General features: G+C 43.3%; 1 protein-coding gene across 4 annotated transcripts in view; it reads left to right on the top strand.

Moving 5' to 3' along the window:
• Positions 1-855: 855 nt before the first annotated feature.
• LOC129705968 (tripartite motif-containing protein 66-like) overlaps positions 856-22,001 on the top strand; it is a 249,841-nt gene continuing 228,695 nt past the window's right edge. For 2 of the 4 annotated variants that reach the window (XM_055649937.1, XM_055649938.1), the window contains exon 1: positions 859-1,832. In XM_055649937.1, the coding sequence (XP_055505912.1) occupies positions 1,604-1,832 (229 nt within the window). In that variant the 5' untranslated portion in view covers positions 859-1,603. Of the gene's footprint in view, positions 1,833-22,001 lie in introns of all 4 variants that reach the window. The other 2 variants (XM_055649939.1, XM_055649940.1) reach the window with 2 other exon arrangements.

Genomic DNA, 22,001 nt, shown 5'->3' on the forward strand with positions numbered 1-22,001 from the left:
GTGGAGGCAGGTTCGATGGTTTCATTTAAAAATAAATTGGATAGGCATATGGATGATGGAATGGACGGTTATGGTATGAGTGCAGGCAGGTGGGACTAAGGGAAAAAAAGTTGTTCGGCACGGACTTGTAGGGCCGAGATGGCCTGTTTCCGTGCTGTAATTGTTATATAGTTGTTATATGGTTATAAAAACAGTTTTTATCCACGAGTAGCTCTGCTCAACAGCTAAAAATCTGTAGCCTCCCTTTGATCTGGTATTTTGTTGGTTCACATGCTTGATCAATGGTGTTTTGTCATTAATGTTTTATTATTATTAATGTTTAGTGTTTTCTGAGTCATTCGTACCTGTCACTGTATGTCATGTTGTTACTTGTGGGCGTAGCACCAAGGCAAATCCCTTGTATGTGAATACTTGGCCAATAAACTAACTTAATTACTTACTTACAAATACAATTATTAATGATACATTTTTAAAAAACATTTTGATACATTTAAAAAAAACATTTTGACAAGTAAAAATATGTTTGTAATTAATGCTTTAATTGTCCTGTAATGTAGTGTACAACATCAACGTTGTATTGCCATCTGGGCGATTCTATTCTGCCACCATTTCAGGTGGGATGACTATTTGCCATTTTTGATGGATTGAATGTGTGCAAGTAACACGTTGAATGAAGAAGCCTTTAAACAGTGGATGAATGGTGACTATTTATTAAATCATCAATATGTCGAATATTCATTGTCTAATCGATCACAAAACCCATGTTTGAAATATTGGACATTCTGGGAACTTCTACTGAATATCTGCAAAAATACATGTGTGTGCAGGCATCATAAAAGTGAGGAAATTAACATTGCCCTTTCGACATTTCCAAATGCTGTTTAAAATGTTTTTAAAAACATCGTAAAACGTGGTTATTGCTGTAAAAGCAAGCCTTTATTGGCTACCCATAACATGGTGAAAGTGACTGCCTGAGCCGCTGCACAGTTGATGGTTTGACACAGCCCGATTGCTTGTTGGATGTGTATTAATCCTTCTCTGCATGAGGTGGCCTTCCAGTAACCCCTCCCCTCCATAGAAAGAATCCCCACCATGTCCGTGTCACCTGCAAGAGAAGCCCCGCGTCTCTAAATCGACGTTCCCAGTGCAGAAACAATCTTCCCTTCCCAGTCTCATAAAGCAGAACAACACATTATTGTTGATGTAAGTGCAACTGTTACCCAGCTTGGATCTGATGCAGGGAGGGAGGCGTTTTCCTTTATTTGGGGCGTTCTTGTTCATGAATCAGTAGATGTTACATCAGACTTTTAACCCTGTCATTGGTGACTCGCCGTGTACGTCACTTGCTTTCATGACATGCCGCTCAGTACAGGTGGGTTTATACAGATGTGGAGAATCTGGTGAGAGACCGACTTTAGTTGAGGCGTGTCAAGCCTCCCCACACTCCGGGCTTCTCACTGGTTTGTATATTCTCGCCGGCGATGATTGCATTTAGAACAGGAACTATCCGACCAGCCGCCGGCCAGCGATCCTGCACCTAGAGCGAGCGGCTCCGTGCACAGGCAGCGCTGGAAGAGCTCACACCCTGGGAACGAGCAGGAATATGGACCAAAGTGGCATCCATGACATTGCCAATAACCCGGCCGAACACACGAGTAACTCCGCTGAAGATGATCTGTTCAGGACCTGCTTGGTTTGCAAAAGGGATCTTACAAATCGGGAGCCCAGATTATTGCCATGTCTTCATTCGTTCTGCAAAGATTGTGTGCCGGCTGGAAGCCGCAACAACAGTTCTCCATCTCCAGTCTGCCAGGAGGACAGTAGCCGGGAAGGTAATGGGTTAAATACAATGGCTATTCGCTCTAACATTTCCTTCCAGGCATAAACGCAACGTGTGCTTACACCTGCCCGCTTGAATATCTTCCCATTCTAGAAACAACACATATGTACTCACAGGGGTGATTTTGCCCACTCGCCCAGCAGCAGGCGCTATGTTAAGTAACAGTCGCATTTATTTATAGACGAAATGCAACATTTCCACAATTGTATAGGTAATATGTTTCTGATCGTGAATTAAATTTGTCTCCATGGAGTTTAACCTTGTTGAGTTGATCCCTTTGAGGAAGGAATAAATCATTGAATTATGTTTGTTCAGCTGTTATGTCCTTGCAGAAGAAGTAGAATTAATAAGTAGAATCCCCCATTTAAAAAAAAATGTCCCTCGGGCCAAATATTCAGTGTGGGGACAGATTTATACATTTCAGGATTTCCCCACACTGAATATTTGTTAAAGTGGCACTTTCTATATTTACACTTGACCTCCCTATAGTTCTCTTGCTGACCTTAAAGGCCATTGGAGAAGTTTGATCTTTGTAGAAAGAATTGAAGCGTACAGTTTGTTTTCTACTAGGATGCATTCTTTTTTTATAATGGGGTGAATTTGCAGTATAAGATTATGTCAATAATCTGGTTATTGCGAGCACATAGTCTACTGAAATGAGTTTATTATGGAGAGATATGATTGAATTGACTGTACTCCATTTGCTAGATCTTTGCACAAGGGTGGAAAGTGCCCACGGTGGGAAAATGACACATTACCTCATTGATGAACATTTGCTGAACTGCACGAGGCAGTGGGATATGAATGTTCTAGGCATGACATAGAAAGGGCTAAAATGCAGGTAAAATTAGTAATTAGAAAATCTACCAACATTAGAGCTTGATGCTGAGGAAAATAAATGACAATGACAGCAAAATAATGCACCATTTGTATGGAGCATTAATGAGACCACATCTGGAGCATTGTACTCGATAATGTTCCTCTTATTTAGAGAAGAATGTTAATATGTTATTTATAGAAGAATGTTAATTGGGTTGGAAAAGGTTTATTAAACTAATTTTTATCTGGAATACTGGGTTGCCTTTTGAATAAGGTTTGGACCCTTGTATCCTTAGCGTTTTAGATGAACAAGAGTGATTTTGATTGAAACATATGAACATTCTGAGGGATCTTGACAGTGTGTATGTGGAGAGGGTGTTTGCTCGTGGGAGCAGTCTAGAACAAGACATCACTGTGTGCTTAATAATAACAAAAGTCATCTATTTAAATGGAGTGAGGCATTTTTATTATTTGAACAAAAAATGGTAGGAGAGCTGTACCTGGAATTATTGTCCGGGAATATTTTTAAGGCAGAGAGAGAAAGATACTTGACAAGCAAGGGGATAAAGGTTACCGTGGTAGATATGAATGTGGAATTGATTAGTCATAAACCTGTTAAATTATGGGGCAGGCTTGAGGAGAGAAATGGCCTACACATGCATCTACTTGTATATTCTTGTTCTAAGATTTACCATTGTGAGTTTTTTATTTTATTTTTAAAATATTTTGCACTATGCAATCATTGAGCAGGTTAAAAATGTTTCCTTTACAGTGTTTTTAGTTATCAGCTATTTACATAAATCTTTCTAATGACAAACATGGCAGGTGTTGTTGAATAGGGTAAGTTTTGAGTAGGGCATTTGAGGAACTGATCTATCTATGTTAAAAGTTGTGACTGCTGTATGATTAAGAACATTCAAGGCTGAGATATATATTTAGACAAAATCTATGTATGTAAATAAGAACCTGATCCTTTGTTGTAAGTCCAGGATTGGCCAATTGAAACATTACTGATGTTTCATAAAAGTAGACATGTTTGATTTTGTATGTATAACCACATGTATAACTCGGTTTTAAAAGTTGCTTGAAATGTTTTGTCTCTGGATCTTAAATCAATTACATTTTCAAATTGCAGTGTTAGTCAAAGGGCTAGGATGTGTAATTTAGTGCTGAGGAATATTATTTGTTTATATTAAATTAATTAATCTTGATCATTAAAATATGAAAATAAAAGTAACTTGTTAAATGAGATTTATTGAAACTTTATTTTGGGAGAACCACAATGTTCTATATAATAGACCAGGAGTCTGTTAACAAACATACATTTGGCCTAGCTCCCTGACAACAATGCATTTTCAATTAACCATATCAGGGTTTTGTCTGCATTTTAATTTTTATTATTTATGTTTATTTGCAATTTTTTTGCAAAGTTTCAGGCACTTTATTTAGGTTTTGGCTTCAATTAGATTTAGACACTACATGGATTTAATTTGTAAAGTTGCATACATTGTCATGGTTGATGGAAATTCTTTGCTAATATTGAACTTTTGCTCTGTCACGTTTAAAGATACTTGAGTTTAAACAATGATCTTTGTCAATTGCTTTGGAAATGGAACAGTCTTTTGTATCCCGATAATGGCAGTTCTGTTGCCGCCCTGTATAAACGTGGCTTTGCAATGTTGCTGAGGATCATGTCAATCTACACTAACAAAATCTGTACTTTAAAAAATGTCTTCCTAAATTTGTAACCAGTTGTTCAGTGAAAATATTGCAATTAATGTGATCAATGTTAGTTGCTTGAATTCTGATTGTTGGTTTTATCTCAGCTACTGATAGAGTCATACAGCTGGAAACGGACCTTTTGACCCAACTTGCCCACACCGACTAACATAGCCCATCTACACTAGTCCCATCTGCCTGCATTTGGCCCAGATCCCTCTCAACCTATGTTTTCCATGTTCCTGTTAAATATTTCTTCAATGTTGCAACTGCTGATAACTGCTGCAAACATGCTTGATGATCATCTTTGATTGCATCTGGTTATTTTATGAAATATATTGAACCATAATCTGCTGTCAACATAATGAAATGATTCTAATTCCTTAACATTATAAAGGCAAGTGTGACATTGGAAATATTTAAAGCCAAATAATAACCATTGGAGATTTCTCATTCCACGACTGTTTGGAAAAACACCCTTGTCTTGGGAAATTTCTATACTTGTGTGTTAAAAGCAAAATAAATGCTCCACAGATTATCCAATTAAGTAATTGTTGCCAACAATCTCCATCACTAGAAATTGTATACATTTGGAATGTTGTTGATCCTCAAAATGCTTAAAACAATGATCTCTACTCTTCTGCCTTTTCTTAATCCATCTTATCCGTTATCAGACAAAAGGAAAGTGTTGTGAATATTCACATCAGCTTCCCTATACACCTTATCTCTCATTTTGACCCATTCTACTTCTTCATCTCTTTGTTTACCCTTTCCCTCCCCTTTACTGTTTATTCTCAAAGGCCTACACGGTGGGGCAGCGGTAGAGTTATTGTTTCACTGTACCCGAGACCCGGGTTTGATCCTGACCACTAGTCACAGGCCTCCAGTCTGAAAAACGATCTCCCACCACCACTATCTTCTTGCTCCCTACCCTGAGATTAATTCTGTATCCATTTAGCCAGCTTGCATGTGATCTAACCCCCTTGAGCAACCTACCATGCAAAAGCTTATCAAGGCCCCGCTGGCCCATAGAGACAATGTCTACAGCTCTGCCCTCATCAACCTTCCTGGTAATTAAGAGAAAAACTCAATCAAATTCTTGCAATGCAATCTCCTACTTACAAAACCATGCTTTCAATCCAAAGCCTCAATCTGATCCCTCAGAATGCTCTCCAATAACCTTTCTACGGCAGATTTTAGCATTACATGCATTTAGCTACCCTCCCATCCTCAGGCACGTTACCTGTGTCAAACGATGCTTTATATATCTAAGAGTGAACATCTGCAATTTCTTTCTCTAGTTTCCTTGAGTGTCCTTGGATATTTTGAATTGGGCCCTGGAGAATTGCATCATACATCTTGGGACTCAAGAACCTCCTCAGCTGTAATTATTGTCATGTCTTTATCCATGGAAAAAACAGAGCAGAAATATTCATAGGCTATCTTGGCCTCTTCCTGAAGCTCCACATAGATTAGACTTTGGTTTCTGAGGGGCTGCATATTTCTCTCTAACTACCCTTTTCCCATTAACATACTTATAAAATCTCCTTTGGATTCTCCTTAATCTTAGCTGCCAGAGTTATCCTATGTCCCCTATTTTGCCTTTCCGATTTCCTTCTTGAGTATGCTTCTCAATCCCCAATATCTTCCAGGGATACACATCTCGTATGTGTATGTGACAAATAAACTTGACTTGACTTGACTTGACTTGATCCTGGCTGCCCTTTCCTGATTTATGCCTCCTTTTTCCTGACCAGGGCCTCAATTTCTCTTTTCAGCCAGAGTTCCTTACTACCAGCTGCCATGCCCTTCACAATGATGGGAACATGTATACCATGAGCTCTTACGATACGATAGAACTTTATTTATCCTAGGAAGGAAATTGATCTGCCAACACAAGTCATAAAAAACACAAAATAAATGAAACATGAAGTAAAAGTGACGTGTGGAAAGGATTGGGGATGTGCAAAGATTGGGAAGTAGGGTGGGGGAAGGGAAGTCTTAAGTTGGTTCAGGTCATATCTACAAGGTAGGAACTATTTTGTTTCCATTGGCGACTTTGTATCAGAACCAACCAACGTGACGTGTGGAGTCCCGCAAGGTTCGATCTTAGGGCCCTCTTTATTCAACGTCTACATGCTCCCACTAGGGCAAATCATGCGAAATAATAATATTGACCACCACTGCTATGCCGATGACACTCAAATCTATGTAGCGCTATCACCAAATGACTATTGCCCCATAGATCTGCTGTGCCAGTGCATTGAGCAAGTCAAAGACTGGATGTGCCAAAATTTCCTCCAACTAAATAAGGACAAAACGGTGATAATTGTTTTTGGTGCTAAAAAAGAAAGGCTTAAAGTAACCCAACACCTTCACTCTCTGACCCTGAAAACTTCAAACAAAGCCAGAAATCTCGGGGTTATTATGGATTCAGATGTACATTTCGACAGTCACATCAAACCAGTAACAAAATCGGCCTACTATCACCTCAAAAATGTAGCAAGATTAAGAGGACTCGTGTCAGTTCAAGACTTAGAAAAACTTGTACATGCCTTTATTACTAGTAGGCTAGATTATTGTAATGGCCTCCTTGCAGGTCTTCCGAAAAAAACTGTCAGGCAGCTACAGCTTGTTCAGAACGCTGTTGCTAGAGTTCTAACAAAGACCAAAAAATTTGAAAACATTACACCAATTCTTAAATCCTTACATTGGCTCCCTGTATGTCAGAGAATTGATTTCAAAATCCTGCTGCTCACCTATAAATTACTACATGGTTTAGGGCCAAAGTATATCACTGACATGCTTCCACTATATAAGCCTTCTAGACCGCTAAGATCTTCTGAGACCAATCTGTTAGTGATTCCTAGAGTAAATACAAAACATGGGAAAGCAGGATTTAGTTACTATGCAACAAATAGCTGGAATAAACTCCCTGAAGATTTAAGACTTGCCTCAACTTTGACCACTTTTAAAACAAGACTGAAAACTTTTATGTTTACTTTAGCTTTCAGCTAAATCTTAACTACATTACACTTTTAACTTTTGCACTTTTAATAATGCATTTTTAACTTTGCTTTTCTTTTCTTTTAATTCTTCTATTTTATTTCATTTTATTATTTCATTTTATTGTATGACATGTTTTTATGTGAAGCACTTTGAGTCTGCCTCGTGTATGAAATGTGCTATATAAATAAAGTTGCCTTACCCCACGAAAGAAGGAGGAGGAGTTGTACAGTTTAGCCTTCACACTTTTAAAAGGATCCCACTTTCTGGATGTGCTTTTCATGAACAAACAACTTACTTCAATTAACGTTCCAGTCCAATATCTTCAAAATTGCTGTTGCACAAATTTTGATCTTGAAATTGGGAGCTAGCCCCGTCCTTATCCATACCTATTTTAAAGCTAGCAGAACTACGTGCTGGTCCCAAAAGCTCGCCCACTGACTCTTCAGTCAATTGCCCCATTCCAATTCCCTCCGAGTAAGTAGGCAGAGATCAGTAGTATAGAAAGCAAACTCAATGCTGGCATTTATTTCAAGAGGGCTTGTATACAAAATCAGGGATGTAATGTTGAGGCTCTATAAGGCCACATTTGGAATTTTGGGCACTATATCTGAGGAAGGATGTGCTGGCTGTGGAGAGGGTCCAGAGGAGGTTTACAAGAATGATCCCAGGAATGAGTAGGTTAACCTATGAGAGTTTGTTGGCACTGGGCCTGTACTCGCTGGAGGATGTTTCCACCAGCAGGAAAGTCTAGGACTAGAAGTCATAGCCTCAGAATTAAAAGATATTCTTTTAAGATGGAGATGAGGAGAAATTTATTTCGTCAGAGGGTGGTAAATCTGTAGAATTCTTTGCCACAGAAGGCCGTGGACACCGTCTGTTGATATCTTTAAGGCAGAGATAGATAGATTCATAGTAATAGGTGCAGGAGGAGGCCATTTGGCCCATTGAGCCAGCACCACCATTCATTGCTGATTATCCACAATCAGTAACCCGTGCTTTCCTTCCCATTATTCACTGGAGTTTAGAAGGATGAGGGGGTATCTTATAGAAACATATACAATTATAAAAGGACTGGACAAGCTAGATGCAGGAAAAATGTTCCCAATGTTGGGCGAGTCCAGAACCAGGGGCCACAGTCTTAGAACAAAGGGGAGGCCATTTAAGACTGAGGTGAGAAAACACTTTTTCACCCAGAGAGTTGTGAATTTGTGGAATTCCCTGCCACAGACGGCAGTGGAGGCCAAGTCACTGGATGGATTTAAGAGAGAGTGAGATAGAGCTCTAGGGGCTAGTGGAGTCAAGGGATATGGGGAGAAGGCAGGCACGGGTTATTGATTGGGGATGATCAGCCATGATCACAATGAATGGCTGTGCTGGCTCGAAGGGCCGAATGGCCTCCTCCTGCAACTATTTTCTATGTTTCTATCCATATCCATTGATTCCTCCAGTCTCTAGAGCTCTATCTAACTCTCTTTTAAATCCATCCAGTGACTTGGCCTCCACTGCCCTCTGTCGCAAATAATTCCACAATTTCACAACTCTCTGGGTGAAAACGTTTTTTTCTTATCTCTGTTTAAAATTGCCCCCCCCTCTATTCTTAGACTGTGGCCCCTGGTTCTGGACACCCCCAACATTGGGAACATTTTTCCTGCATCTAGCTTGTCCAGTCCTTTTATAATTGTATATGTTTCTATAAGATCGCCTCTCATGTTTCTAAATTCCAGTGAATACAAGCCCAATCTTTTCAATCTTTCCTCATATAACAGTTCCGCCATCCTGGGGATTAACCTCGTGAACCACTGCCTCAATAGCAAGGATGTCCTTCCTTAAATTAGGAGACCAAAACTCCAGATGTGGTCTCACCAGGGCCCTGTACAACTGCAGAAGGACTTCTTTACTCCTATACTCAAATCCTCTCATTATGAAGGCCAACATGCCACCAGCTTTCTTCACTGTCTGGTGTACCTGCATGTTTACTTTCAGTGACTGGTGTACAAGGACACCCAGGTCTCGTTGCACTTCCCTTTTTCCTGATCTGACATAATTGAGATAATAATCTGCCTCCTTGCTCTTGCCTCCAAAGTGGATAACCTCACATTTATCTACATTATACTGCATCTACAATGCATCTGCCCACTCACTCAACCTGTTCAAGTCACCCTGCAACCTCCTAGCATCCTCCTCACAGTTCACACTGCCATCCAGCTTTGCGTCATCTGCAAATTTGCTAGTGTTAATTTTAATCGCATCATCTAAATCATTAATATATATTGTAAATAGTTGTGGCCCCAGCACCGAGCCTTGCGGCACTCCACTCGCCACTGCCTGACAGGGACCTGTTTATTCCTACTCTTTGTTTCCTGTCTCCCAACCAATTCTCTATGCACGCCAATACCCTACCCCCAATACCATGTGCTCTAATTTTTGCCCACTACTCTCCTGTGTGGGACCTTATGAAAGGCTTTGTTGATTAGTACGGGTGTCAGAGGCTATTGGGAGAAGACAGGAGAATGGGGTTAGGAGGGAGATCAGCCATGATTGAATGGCAGAATAGACTTGATGGGCCGAATGACTTAATTCTACTTCTTTGCCTTATGACCTCATGACCTTATGAGATTCCTCTCTCCCATCCAGAGGGCCCCCTAAATATTGGTTAAGGAAACCTTTCCCTGAACGCATTTGAAAAATTCCACCCCATCTAAGCCCATGGTTTAGTAATTGAATGGTAGAAATAGTTGAAATGTTGTAAATATCTCTAACATCGAAAACCAACACTTTATTTCAACATTTAAAGAAAAATAAAGGAAATAAAATACATTTATTTAAATTCCAACTGGAAAATAAACTTCCTAAAAACTTCTATTCAAATATATTGATCCCTCCCCACTGTTCAAATAAAACATTTGTGCCAGAATAAACTAGAAATTGCCTGGGTGAAACATTTGGTTACATCTTCAAAAGTAAATTAACTGTTTATAGACTGAAAATTAGTTTCTAAACTTGAGACCTAATAGTGGACGTAACATTTGTAATTAATAACTTTTTCCTTCTCATGTGGTGTAAAGTACTGTAAGTGGTGAAAATTGAGTTGTTTTTCACCTTAAACAATCACTAACTCAGTTGTCGTGAGTGTCATAACTGCATGGATTCTTCATTTTGTTTTATCAATAATGCACACCAGGACACGCAAAAGAAAGCCACAACAATCATCTGAAATTACCAGGAAGAGTGAGGGGATGTGGGTGGAATTGAATGCTGCAAATGCTAAATATGTGACTGGGAGAGATTAAGAGTCAAGAGTGTTTTATTGTCGTATGTCCCAGATGGGAATGAAATTCTTACTTGCTGCAGCACAACAGAATATGTGAATATGTAAACATTGTAGATAACGGGGGAAAAAATAAATCAATCAATAAATAACAAATTTAGTGCAAATAACAAATAATAGTCTTTTGCAGTTCAGAGCTCGTAGCTTATTTGTTGTGTTTAATAGCCTGATGGCGGTCGATCTCACTTCTATACTCTGACTCATCCCCATCTGTGATTCGTCCAACCACAGTGGTGTCGTCGGCGAACTTGATGATGAGTTCGCACTATAACCGGCTTCGCAGTCATGGGTATAGAGTGAGTACAGCAGGTGTGAGTAAAGCAAATGTGAAATTGGCAATTTCCTGTGACATTAAGATGAGGTGTTGTTTCTTGAACTTCGTTGAACGGTGTAAGAAACCATGAACAGATCTAAACAAAGATCCCAATGGTCCGCATGTTACTGCTGGAGAGGCAGCATCTCTGGAGAGAACAAATGGATGATATTTTGGGTCGAGACCATTCTTCTGACTGATGATTGAATTGATGTGCTCGGCAGAGAAGTCACCCATTTGCTGTTTTGCCTCCCTGATACATCAATAGGCAAACAACACCTGCTCTTTTGTCTCCTTCCTTTTCTAGGGCCATAACAGTGAAGCAGCAGTAGAGCTGCTGACTGACAGTGCCAAAGACCTGGCTTTGATCCTGATCTCGGGTGTTGTCTGTGTGGAGTTTGCACGTTCTCCCTATGACTGCGTGGGTTTCCTCTGGGTGCTCGGGTTTCCTGTAGGTTTTTTGTCTGATGTTTGGCCCTAGTGTGCGGATGCAAAACTACAGTATCTCTAAAATATAAAGCTAAAAGAACTCAATAACAGTCGGCTTTCCACATAGGGCAGTGATTTTCTTTCACCACTACCAGTTTAGATAACTGCATTTGGTTCTCTATGGATATCAGATCAGATGACCTTTTGAAGATCACCACTGCCTTATGGATTCAACATTTGCAAATCAATACCCATTCCAGCCTTGTGTTTCACACATTCCCAGATTTCAGTTCTTGTTCATTTTCTGGCTGTTATGAATTTCATTCTTCTCCTAATATTTACACGTTCTTTTGAGCTAACTTTTATTATTCATTGTAATAATAAATTATAGAGCAGAATTAGGCCATTTGGCCCATTGAGTCTACGCCATTCAATCATAGCAGATCGATCTCTCTTTCTCAACCCCACTCTCCTGCCCTCCGGTAACTTTTGGCATCCATGCTAATCAAGAACTTGTCAATCTCCACTTTAAAAATACCCCAAAACTTGGCCCCCAAAGCTGCCTGTGGCAATGAATTCCCCAGACTCGCCACCCTGTGACTAAAGAAATTCCTCCTCATCTAATTTCTATACGTACGTTCTTTTATTTTGATGCTGTGCCCTCTGGTCCTAGACCCCCCCACTAGTGAAAACATCCTCTCCACTTCTATACTCTATCCGGGCCTTTCACTATTCGGTAAGATTCAATGAGGACCCCCTCATTCTTCTAAACTCCAGTGAGTGCAGGCCCAGTGCCGTTAACCCAACTATCCCCAGGTTAATTCCTGTAAACCTCCTCTGGACCCTCTCCAGTGCCAGCACTTCCCTCCAGATACTGCTCACAATACTCCAAATGTGGTCTGACATGCCTTATAAAGCCTCAGCATTGCATCCCTGTTATTACATACTACTTCTCACAAAATAAATGCTAACATTTCATTTGTCTTCCTTACTACTAATTCAACTTGCAAATTCACATTTTGGGAAACCTGTACCAGTACTCCCAAGTCCCTTTGCACCCATGATTTTTGAATCCTCTCCCCATTTAGACAACACCATGCGCCTTTATCCCTACTATCAAAGTGCATGACCGCATACTTTGCTACACTGTATTCCATCTGTCACTTCTCTGCCCCCTCTCCCAACACGTTCAAGTCCTCTGCAGAGTCCCGCTTCCTCTACACTAGCTACCCCTTCACCTATTGACTTGCTGGACCGAAGGGCCTTTTTCTGTGCTGAATCTTCTTTACTCAGAGAGTGGTGGCTGTGTGGAATGAGCTTCCAGTGAAGGTGGTGGAGGCAGGTTCGTTTTTATCATTTAAAAATAAATTGGATAGTTATATGGACGGGAAAGGTATGGAGGGGTATGGTCTGAATGCAGGTGTATGGGACTAGGGGAGAATACGTGTTCGGCACGGACTAGAAGGGTCGAGATGGCCTGTTTCCATGCTGTAATTGTTATATGTTATATGGTAATCTTTAAACTAAACTAAATTGAGACAAGAGTGTTTCATTATCATATATCCCAGACATGTATCCCACAGCAGAATGTAAACGTGGTGTAAGAAGGAACTGCAGAAGGGTCTCGACCTGAAACGTCACCATTCCCTCTCCAGAGATACTGCCTGTCTCACTGAATGACTCCAGCATTGTGTGCCTATCTTCTACATAAGCATAGCACTTTGTAAACAATATAATAAAGTGTACGATGTTACGGTAGTGGCATGTAGACCGAAACAAGCACAGGCTTCAACCAACCAGTTGCCAGTGTGGGTCTTTATTTTACAAAAGTACGCCTCGCCTACTCGCACACATATTCATGAGACTGATGAGATATTAATATATCATCACTCAAATCACACCTGGTACTCAGTTCTTAAAGGTACATTTACCATTATATACACTACACTGTTCTCCCCTTAGAAAGAAAAATAACTTGTGAATTCGCCAAACAAGAACAAGTTTACAAATGTAAACTGAAAACTGGTTAATGCACTCTTTCTGATCTCCTGAGTGGTTTCGGGGGAGGATCTGAACAGGTTGTGGTTCTGAATAAGAGTGAAGTTCAGGATCATTCCCCTTTGTCTCTACTTTCTTTGGAGTATCTAATCTTACATCTGAGTGTGGAATAATACCAAAGTCTGACAGATCTGCTCCATCGTCTGCTCTTGTTCCGCTTCATCCCTTGCTTGGATCATATTCCCATCAATAATTTGTTTCTTTGACGATCCTGACTGACCTTTCGGCTGTGCCGTTAGATGCTGGATGTTAAGTTGGGACCAAGGTATGCCTGACACCATTTAGGTTCATGACATTTTGCAACTGTGCAGCACAAAATTGGGGGTTGTTGTGCAAGGGACCCTTTTTCAGGACAGGATTGGAGAAGAGATAGCTGGTGGAAAGCAATAATGGGTGGGGCAAGAGTGACCCACCCCTGTAAGGTTTAAGGTGAGAAGGGAAAGATTGAATAGGAACCTGAGCGGCAAACTTATTCACACAGAGGGTGATGGGTATATGGAACAAACTGCCGGAGAAGATAGTTGAGACAGGGGTAGTATGGGACTAGTGTAGATGGGGCATGTTTGTCGGGGTGGGACTAGTGTAGATGGGGCATGTTTGTCGGGGTAGGACTAGTGTAGATGGGGCATGTTTGTCGGTGTGGGACTAGTGTAGAATAGAATAGAATAGAATAGTTTCTTTATTGTCATTGTAACATGAACCATGTACAACAAAATTTAAAAATGTCAGCCAGTCAGTGCACCATTCAAACATTTCTAAAAGCTAACGATACATACAAGATAAAATATTAAAAGATAAACAACTAAAATAAATATCATGAAAATAGCACGCATAAACACCCAACCCTCCATCCTTCTGTCGATTTCACAGTGTACCACAGTCCCTTAGTATGTCTCGCCCCTGCGTTCCTTGACGGCTATATTTAGTGCTTTTATAGCAGTGGGGTAAAAACTGTTTTTTAGTCTGTTCGTCCTTGTCCTTGTAGATCTGTACCGTCTGCCTGACGGCAACAGTTCAAACAGGGAGTGTCCGGGGTGGGAAATGTCCTTTATGATACTCTGGGATTTTTTGATGCAGCGGGAACTGTGTAAGTCCTCCAAGGTAAGGAGAGGGCAGCCGACAATCCTCTGGGCTTTGTCAATGGCCCTCTGGAGCGCTTTCCTCTGAGCCGCTGTGCTGCTGGTGTACCACACGCATACACAGTATGTTAGGATGGTCTCAATGGAGCACCGATAAAAGGACAGCAGCAGTCTCTGAGTGATGTTATTCTTCCTGAGCACCCTCAGGAAGTGCAGTCTCTGCTGGACCTTTTTCAGCAGCGCAGAGGTGTTCATGCTCCACGTCAGGTCCTCCTCAATATGGATTCCCAGGAAGCGGAAATCCGCCACCCTCTCCACACAGTCCCCTCTGATAGTCAATGGTACCATGTCCGTTTTATTCTTCCTAAAGTCTATTATTAATTCCTTTGTCTTTAAGGTGTTGAGGAGCAGGTTATTTTCTTCACACCACACCGTCAGCTGCTCCGCCTCATCCCGGCAGGCGTACTCGTCCCCCCCGGAGATGAGTCCCACCACCGTAATGTCATCCGCAAATTTGACAATGGTGTTGCTGTGTTGGGCGGGGGTGCAGTCATGTGTGTAGATGGTGTAGAGCAGGGGGCTCAGTACGCAGCCCTGTGGAGAGCCGGTACTGAGGCTGAGGGCCGTGGATGTATGATGGCCCACTCTGACTCTCTGGCTGCGACCCGACAGGAAGCTATTTATCCACGTACAGGTGGAGTGTGGAAGTCCCAAGTCCCCCAGTTTGTCCACCAGTTTGTGGGGAAGGATGGTATTAAAAGCAGAGCTGTAGTCCACAAAGAGCATCTGCATGTAGCTCCCCCGCTGCTCCAGGTGAGACAGTGCAGCATGGAGAGCTGTGGCTACAGCGTCCTCTGTAGATCTATTTGCTCTGTACGCAAACTGGTGGGGGTCAAAGCTTCGGGGCAGGAGTGATGTGATGTGACCCCGGACCAGTTTTTCAAAACACTTCATCACCACTGGTGTGAGTGCGACTGGCCGGTAGTCGTTGAGGCTGGCGATGTTGGCTTTTTTGGGCAAGGGGACTATGGTGGAGGACTTCAGACAGGGTGGAACAGTGGGCTGGGCCAGAGACTGGTTAAAAATCCTCGTACAGACTCCAGCCAGCTGGTCTGCGCAGTCCTTCAACACGCGTCCAGAGATGGGGCATGTTTGTCAGTGTGGGACTAGTGTAGATGGGGCATGTTTGTCGGTGTGGGACTTGTGTAGATGGGGCATGTTTGTCGGGATGGGCAGGTTGGGCTGATTCGGATGCTGTATGACTCTGTGACTCTGAAATTATTCATTTGATTAAGTAATGAATTATATATTGTTCATTCAGGATCAATCGACAGGTTCAGCAGTCACGCAGCGGTAGAGTTGCTGCCTTACAGCGAATGCAGCGCCGGAGACCAGGTTCGCTCCTGATTACGGGTGCTGTCTGTATGGAGTTTGTACGTTCTCCCGTGACCTATGTGGGTTTTCTCCGAGATCTTCGGTTTCATCCCACACTTCAAAGACGTACAGGTATGCAGGTTAATAGTAAGATTAAACGAGTACTTACCAGTACGAAGTTTGATCTGTATTTTATGAGGAGTTACGGTGAGGGATTAAGTGAAGACCCCAGCTCCAGTGCGCAGGTGCGGCATACTTCGAAGCAGCGGTGTGAAATCACAGAATAGACACAATATTTGAAGTAAGATAGTAAAGATCACGAGACATCAGTTTACTAGTTCGATCTGTATAATGAGGGTGGGAGCGGCGGGCACTTAATCCCTCACCGTAACTCCTCATAAAATACAGATCAAACTTCGTACTGGTAAGTACTCGTTTAATCTTACTATTTTACTTCGGAGTCACGTGAGTGATTCCGTGAAGACTTCAAAGGTCTGTGATTTCAAACCGTATAACAGTTTTTATTTCACTCACTGCCGAAGTTTATGAGGGAGGAAGTGTTATCGTAATCAACCAGTGGATCTGCTTTCAAAAGAAACAGAAAGGTATTTGTTAACAATAACAACATAAAAGAGCTCCTCTGAGCTTAAATTAATATTGCAGTTTGTAATATTCTCCTGCAATTAAATCAGGTTTATCAACGGTTTATAATAAAAAATGTTCTGAACGCGGTTCCCTTGACCATTCTGCTGTATTGAAAATGTGGTCAACCGGGATGTCCATTCGTTCAGCCGCTGATACCAATGCTGCCCTAGTGGAATGGGATTAAATGTATTATTATCTATTCCGGCAGCTTTCAGTACCTGTTTGAGCCACCTTGGAGTGGTTTGGCTCGTACCCCGTCTTGGGTTACTGTGGTTGACCCATAGGCTTTCCTCTCCCTCTAAGATAGTGGGTTGTGTCTATATATAGTAGTAAATGGGTCACCACACTCAACCTGGACTCTGGTGGGTAGGCCCGGAATCCCACCAGTGAATCGGGCGTTCCTGGTCCATATAGCCATATAACGACTACAGCACGGAAAACACAGGCGATCTCGACCCTGCTAGTTCGTGCCGAATCCATATACCTGCGAGTTAGATTTTACCAGACCTAAATATGAACTTGATGCGTCTGGGGTAATCACCATGTATCCAGTCTAGTTTATGGAGTGACCGGACTCTTTGAGCGTGTACGAGAGCCATAAGCATGAGCCTTTTTTTAAACATAGATTAAGCAAGCTGAGGGATCTGGCTGGTGCCATTCTCTGAGGTATGTCAATATCACACCAATATCCCATACATGGGTATATACCTGGGTGTTTGGGGCTTATATTATAGTTGCCCTTCATAAGTTTACCTTCAGTGGATGGGATCCCATGTTCTGCTGACATGCGGTTTTAGATAAGCAGATAAGGCGCTCCATGCTGTATTTACGGCACTGTAACTCACCTTTTAGTCATGGTGTAGATGTTCCAGGAACTCCAATACGTCAGTGGTTGAATAGTTCGTTGTCCCTGCGTCGTGGCAGTATTTTACCCATGTTAGCTTTTAGTGACTGTTCGCAGGGATGCCGACATGGTGGTAATGGTTCCTTTGGATAATCCCAGTCCCTGGTAAGGTCTATTCAAAACCTGCACCCAGGAGTTTGATGTTTCCCTGGCATGGGTGGCTTATGCCTGATACTGGGTTGAGTCAGCAACCATGGTCCACTAGGGAAATCCATAGGTGACTCGCCCACCGTGTCGTGATGAACTGGGAACCATGGCTGTAGGCCGGTCGGGCACGTTCAATATCTCGGAGACAGATCCCATCTGTATTGCGAAGTGCCCGACTGATGAGGCAGAAGGGAGGAAGGCAAAGCAGAAATTCCCCCCTTCCAGCGTATAGGCATCTATCGCTGCTGCCTCTAATCTGGTTCCTAAGTCACATACATGGGTACTGGTGATTCCGTCTTGTGCAACCAAATTGATATCTGGCTTTCAAACTGCTTAATAAATTTAGCAGATATTTTGGGTTATGACATCTATTCAATGTAATCATAAATTTTACCCCACTGTGTTCTAGCTTCCTAGGACATAGGCAGCTGATAGTTAAAATGTCTTTTGACACACCATTGCCAGATTTGTTTGACCAATTTGTTGCACAATAATGATTATTATGCTCCCCATATGGTTGATATAAGCCACCACCATAGTATTATCAATCCGTAACCACATATGTACGTGCTGCATTTGAAATGCATATGCTTTTTAGCCCAATAGGCGATCACCAATCCCAAGAAGTTGATGCCCGGTATGTGTAGTAACGATGTTTGTGACTTGGTCCATCTGTTACCTGTGCTGGATATGGAGTTTAGTTGCTCCCCAGCCTAAAGTACTGGCATCGGTTTTTAATAACCAAGTTGGGATTGGTGATGATAATAGGGCTGAAAACTATGCCAAATATATGTCTGCCCACCACCTTAATTGTGATATAGCTTCAGTGGGTACATTCATGATTTGATTATAGTGACCCAAGTGTCTTGGCAAAAGTAACAGTCATATGGACGGAATTATTATTGAAGCCCAGATAATCCTTGGTAGTAACGCTTCAATTCTGGTTTATCTGGGCGTGGGATGAACCTCAGCTTTAGGGAGCTGTTTCGTAGCTAGAACTGCTCCACAGCTAATTCCTTTGTTTCCCCTAATATGAGGATATCATCCAATATGTGCCATGATTATGCTTGTTTTCTTAATATTTTCATGGCCATTTATAATAGTTTAGGGCTGAGGTTTAGACCATATGAAATGCTATATGCTCCCATGGTTGCCCTAACCGGGATATCCATGATCCAGGTAAATATATTTAGGTATCTATAATGATCCTAGTGTATGGTATAAGATAGTTAGCATCTCCCATATCAATGCTCCCCATAGGTATCCTAGGGAGATCAGATGTCTGGCAGTGACAAAACTCCACCTCCATCTTAAAGTGGATATACTCAACAGATTTATTTAGTGATATTAGATCAATGATGATGCTACATTCATCATCTTTTATAGTTTTGGTGAATATATTCGATACAAATTCCAATCCGTTTAGTAATGTGCCTGTTTAGTTCAGCTTGCCTTCTCACTTCTCTTTTCTTAGAGGGAGAAACAGCCCTTTGGGCGCATTGCTGAACTGGCAGTAAAATGCCCAATTTGAATTCGTTTTTATCCTCTAATGCTGTTGAGTATATTTTGGTTATTTGTGACAGCATCCCATGCTTAGCCCACTCCCCATGCAGTTTAGTAGAACACCCTTGTTTTAGTGTAAACTGGGAGGAGCCAGACTACCTACCTCCATGCTTGTTGTTTTTCATGAAGGCGTAGTTTGCTGGTATGCTGGTGCTGTCGGTGGGGCGGCGCATCTTCCCACGGCTCCGCTCTGGGCCCCGTCTAAAAAGAACTATGGGGGATCTGCAGCGGTCACCAGGCTTTCACCAGTCCTTGTTTGATATTGCTGGTGGATGCCGAGGGGTGCTGCCAGCTGGGTGTTGGATGTGATGTCCTGCTCGTCCCATAGCCTGCTCCCTCTTCCCCGCAGCAGCGGTTTGCATAGCCCCATATATTCGGGGTTGCGGGCAGGTCTATATGCACCATCGTTCAGTCGAGTATCCCAAATATGGGAACATCTTAGGCGTCAGCACCAAAGGCGAGCAAAGGTGGTAACATCTTGACCTTCTGTAGAATTCGCTGCTTGTCTGTGAGTCTACGAGACCCAGCTGCCTGCGGATTTGCCTCTGGAAAGGCCTGCTCCTGCAGGGCTTTTGTTGGGAAGATGGTCGCGTGGAGGAGCCATGTAGTGGCCCACGACACCCAGTGGCTCTTCCTGATCCTGCTCCCCTGGCATACTGCTGTTCTCGTCCACCTGCCCAGCGCTTAAGCCAGCCCAGCCCTGGCCTCCTTAGCCCTTAAAAAAGGAGCATAAAGGATGCGCTAAATGGGAGGAGGCAAAGCACTCCACTCCGCTGTTGCATCAATCCCTCGACAAGGGAGATGGCTAGTGCAATAGCACTGGGGTAGGAGTCAGCTCCCTTGGCATTCAGCCAGTGCCCCTTTACACCGGCGGCACAGGGAGCGGCTCGGTGTCGAGTGAGCGGGAGCATTGAAATAGCTCCACCGCTACCGGTGGCTGCCTCCCAGATAAGGACCCTCGTGTGGAGTTGGGCAGGCAGTCCTTCTCCTGGAGGTGAACTTCATGACCTCCTCTGGCTTGGGGAGACAGACATACTTATTTTTGCCTTCTCCAACCTGTTCCAGCTTTGGAGGAAGTTGGCTCCTGTAGAACCTGTAAATTGGTAAGATTTTCCCCTTACCTGTAAGTAGAGGCTGCCTGCCGTTTTCCAGGCGGCGTTGTGGCGGTTCCCGGGCGGTGATTCTCCTGGTCAGGAGTCTGCAGGGCTGCCGGTCGGGTTTTTTTAAATTTTCCCGCCGGTCCGCGGCTGTACGGAACAGCTGTTCAGCGGACCGGCATTAGCGCAGCTCCTAGCAGCGGTCCGCAGCGTTAGCGGTCCGGGTGGCACCTTTTCCCCGTCACTGTCGGCCCCACGCTGGAGTCGAAACGGGGCCCGCTCACCATGCCTCACTTTGCTCCCCCTGGAGCAAAAATCACAAGGCCCGATTAAGGTAAGTACTTACCTCTCGTCCCTGGATGCGGGAGCTAGCCCGACTCCCGCTGGCTGCCGCGTTCTGCACGCTGTGCGTAATGCCGCACCTGCGCACTGGAGCTGGGGTCTTCACGGAATCACTCACGTGACTCCGAAGTAAAATTGGCTTGGTAAATGTAAACATTGTCCCTAGTGGGTATGGGATAGTGTTAATGAGCGGGGATTGCTGGTCGGCGTGGACCCGGTGGGCTGAGGGCCTGTTTCTGCACTGTATCTCTAAATTAAACTAAACTAAACTAAACATTTAAAAGACATTTGGACAAGTACATGGATAGGAAAGGTTTAGAGAGATATGGGAAATACATGGACAGGAGGGACTAGCAAGGCATTTTGGTTGATAGGCCATACAGCCTGTTTCCCTGCCATACTGACTATCCAGTAAATTAGGCCATAGGGCCTGTTTAGACAAGAGACAATAGACAATAGGTGCAGCAGTAGGCCATTCGGCCCTTCGATCCAGTACCGCCATTCAATGTGATCATGGCTGATCATCCACAATTCCTGCTGTATGACTGCTGAACCTGTCGATTGATCCTGAATGAACAGTATATAATTAATTACTTAATCATCTGAATAATTTTGCAGAGTCATAGAGTGATGCAGCATCCCAATCAGCCCAACCTGCCCACGCCGACAAACATGCCCCGTCTACACTAGTCCCATCTGCCTGCATTTGGCCCATCCATCTTTCGGTTTGCGCGGTTTTTCTATTTGCATAAAAATGGTACGCGATAGCACTACTGTTTTTCGCCAGCTCACTCAACATTCTCCTGTGCTGCGAGTGCAGCAAGTTTTGTTCCGATCAGTGGTATATTGTAAATGTTAGCGGCATTTAAAAATCTTAAAAACCGCACGTGCGCAGATCGATCTCCTCTCCTGCTAGTCAGTGCAGCTCAGATTCGTCTCTCCTCCTGTCACTCCCAGGGACGGTCCGCCCCTTCCTGCTTTATCGTGTCTTTATTGGAGCCGAGGGACGCTGTGGGTAGTCGGCGGAGGTCTCAACCGGACACAATTTTCGGAGGGAACGGAAGCGGCGTGGCGCGGCGATGTCGCCAAACGGAAAGCAGTGAATCCGATCCCAGCGGAGGAAAGTGTCCAGCGCCCAATGCGAGTCCCAAACGCACCCCCACCGCACCCCGCATCCACCCCTTCCTCTCTGGTCTCCATCGCTGGCTCCTGCCCCCTCGACCATGATACCGCCCCCTCCCCCATGGCTCTTACCCGTCTTTTCTCCCGCCCACACGCCGGCACGGCTGTAGCTGCTGGTGCTTCCAAGCAGATCCGAGGCTTGGCTCTGAGGGC

Source organism: Leucoraja erinacea, chromosome 18 (assembly GCF_028641065.1).
Source record: "Leucoraja erinacea ecotype New England chromosome 18, Leri_hhj_1, whole genome shotgun sequence".
In the NCBI taxonomy this organism is placed as follows: Eukaryota; Metazoa; Chordata; class Chondrichthyes; order Rajiformes; family Rajidae; genus Leucoraja; species Leucoraja erinaceus.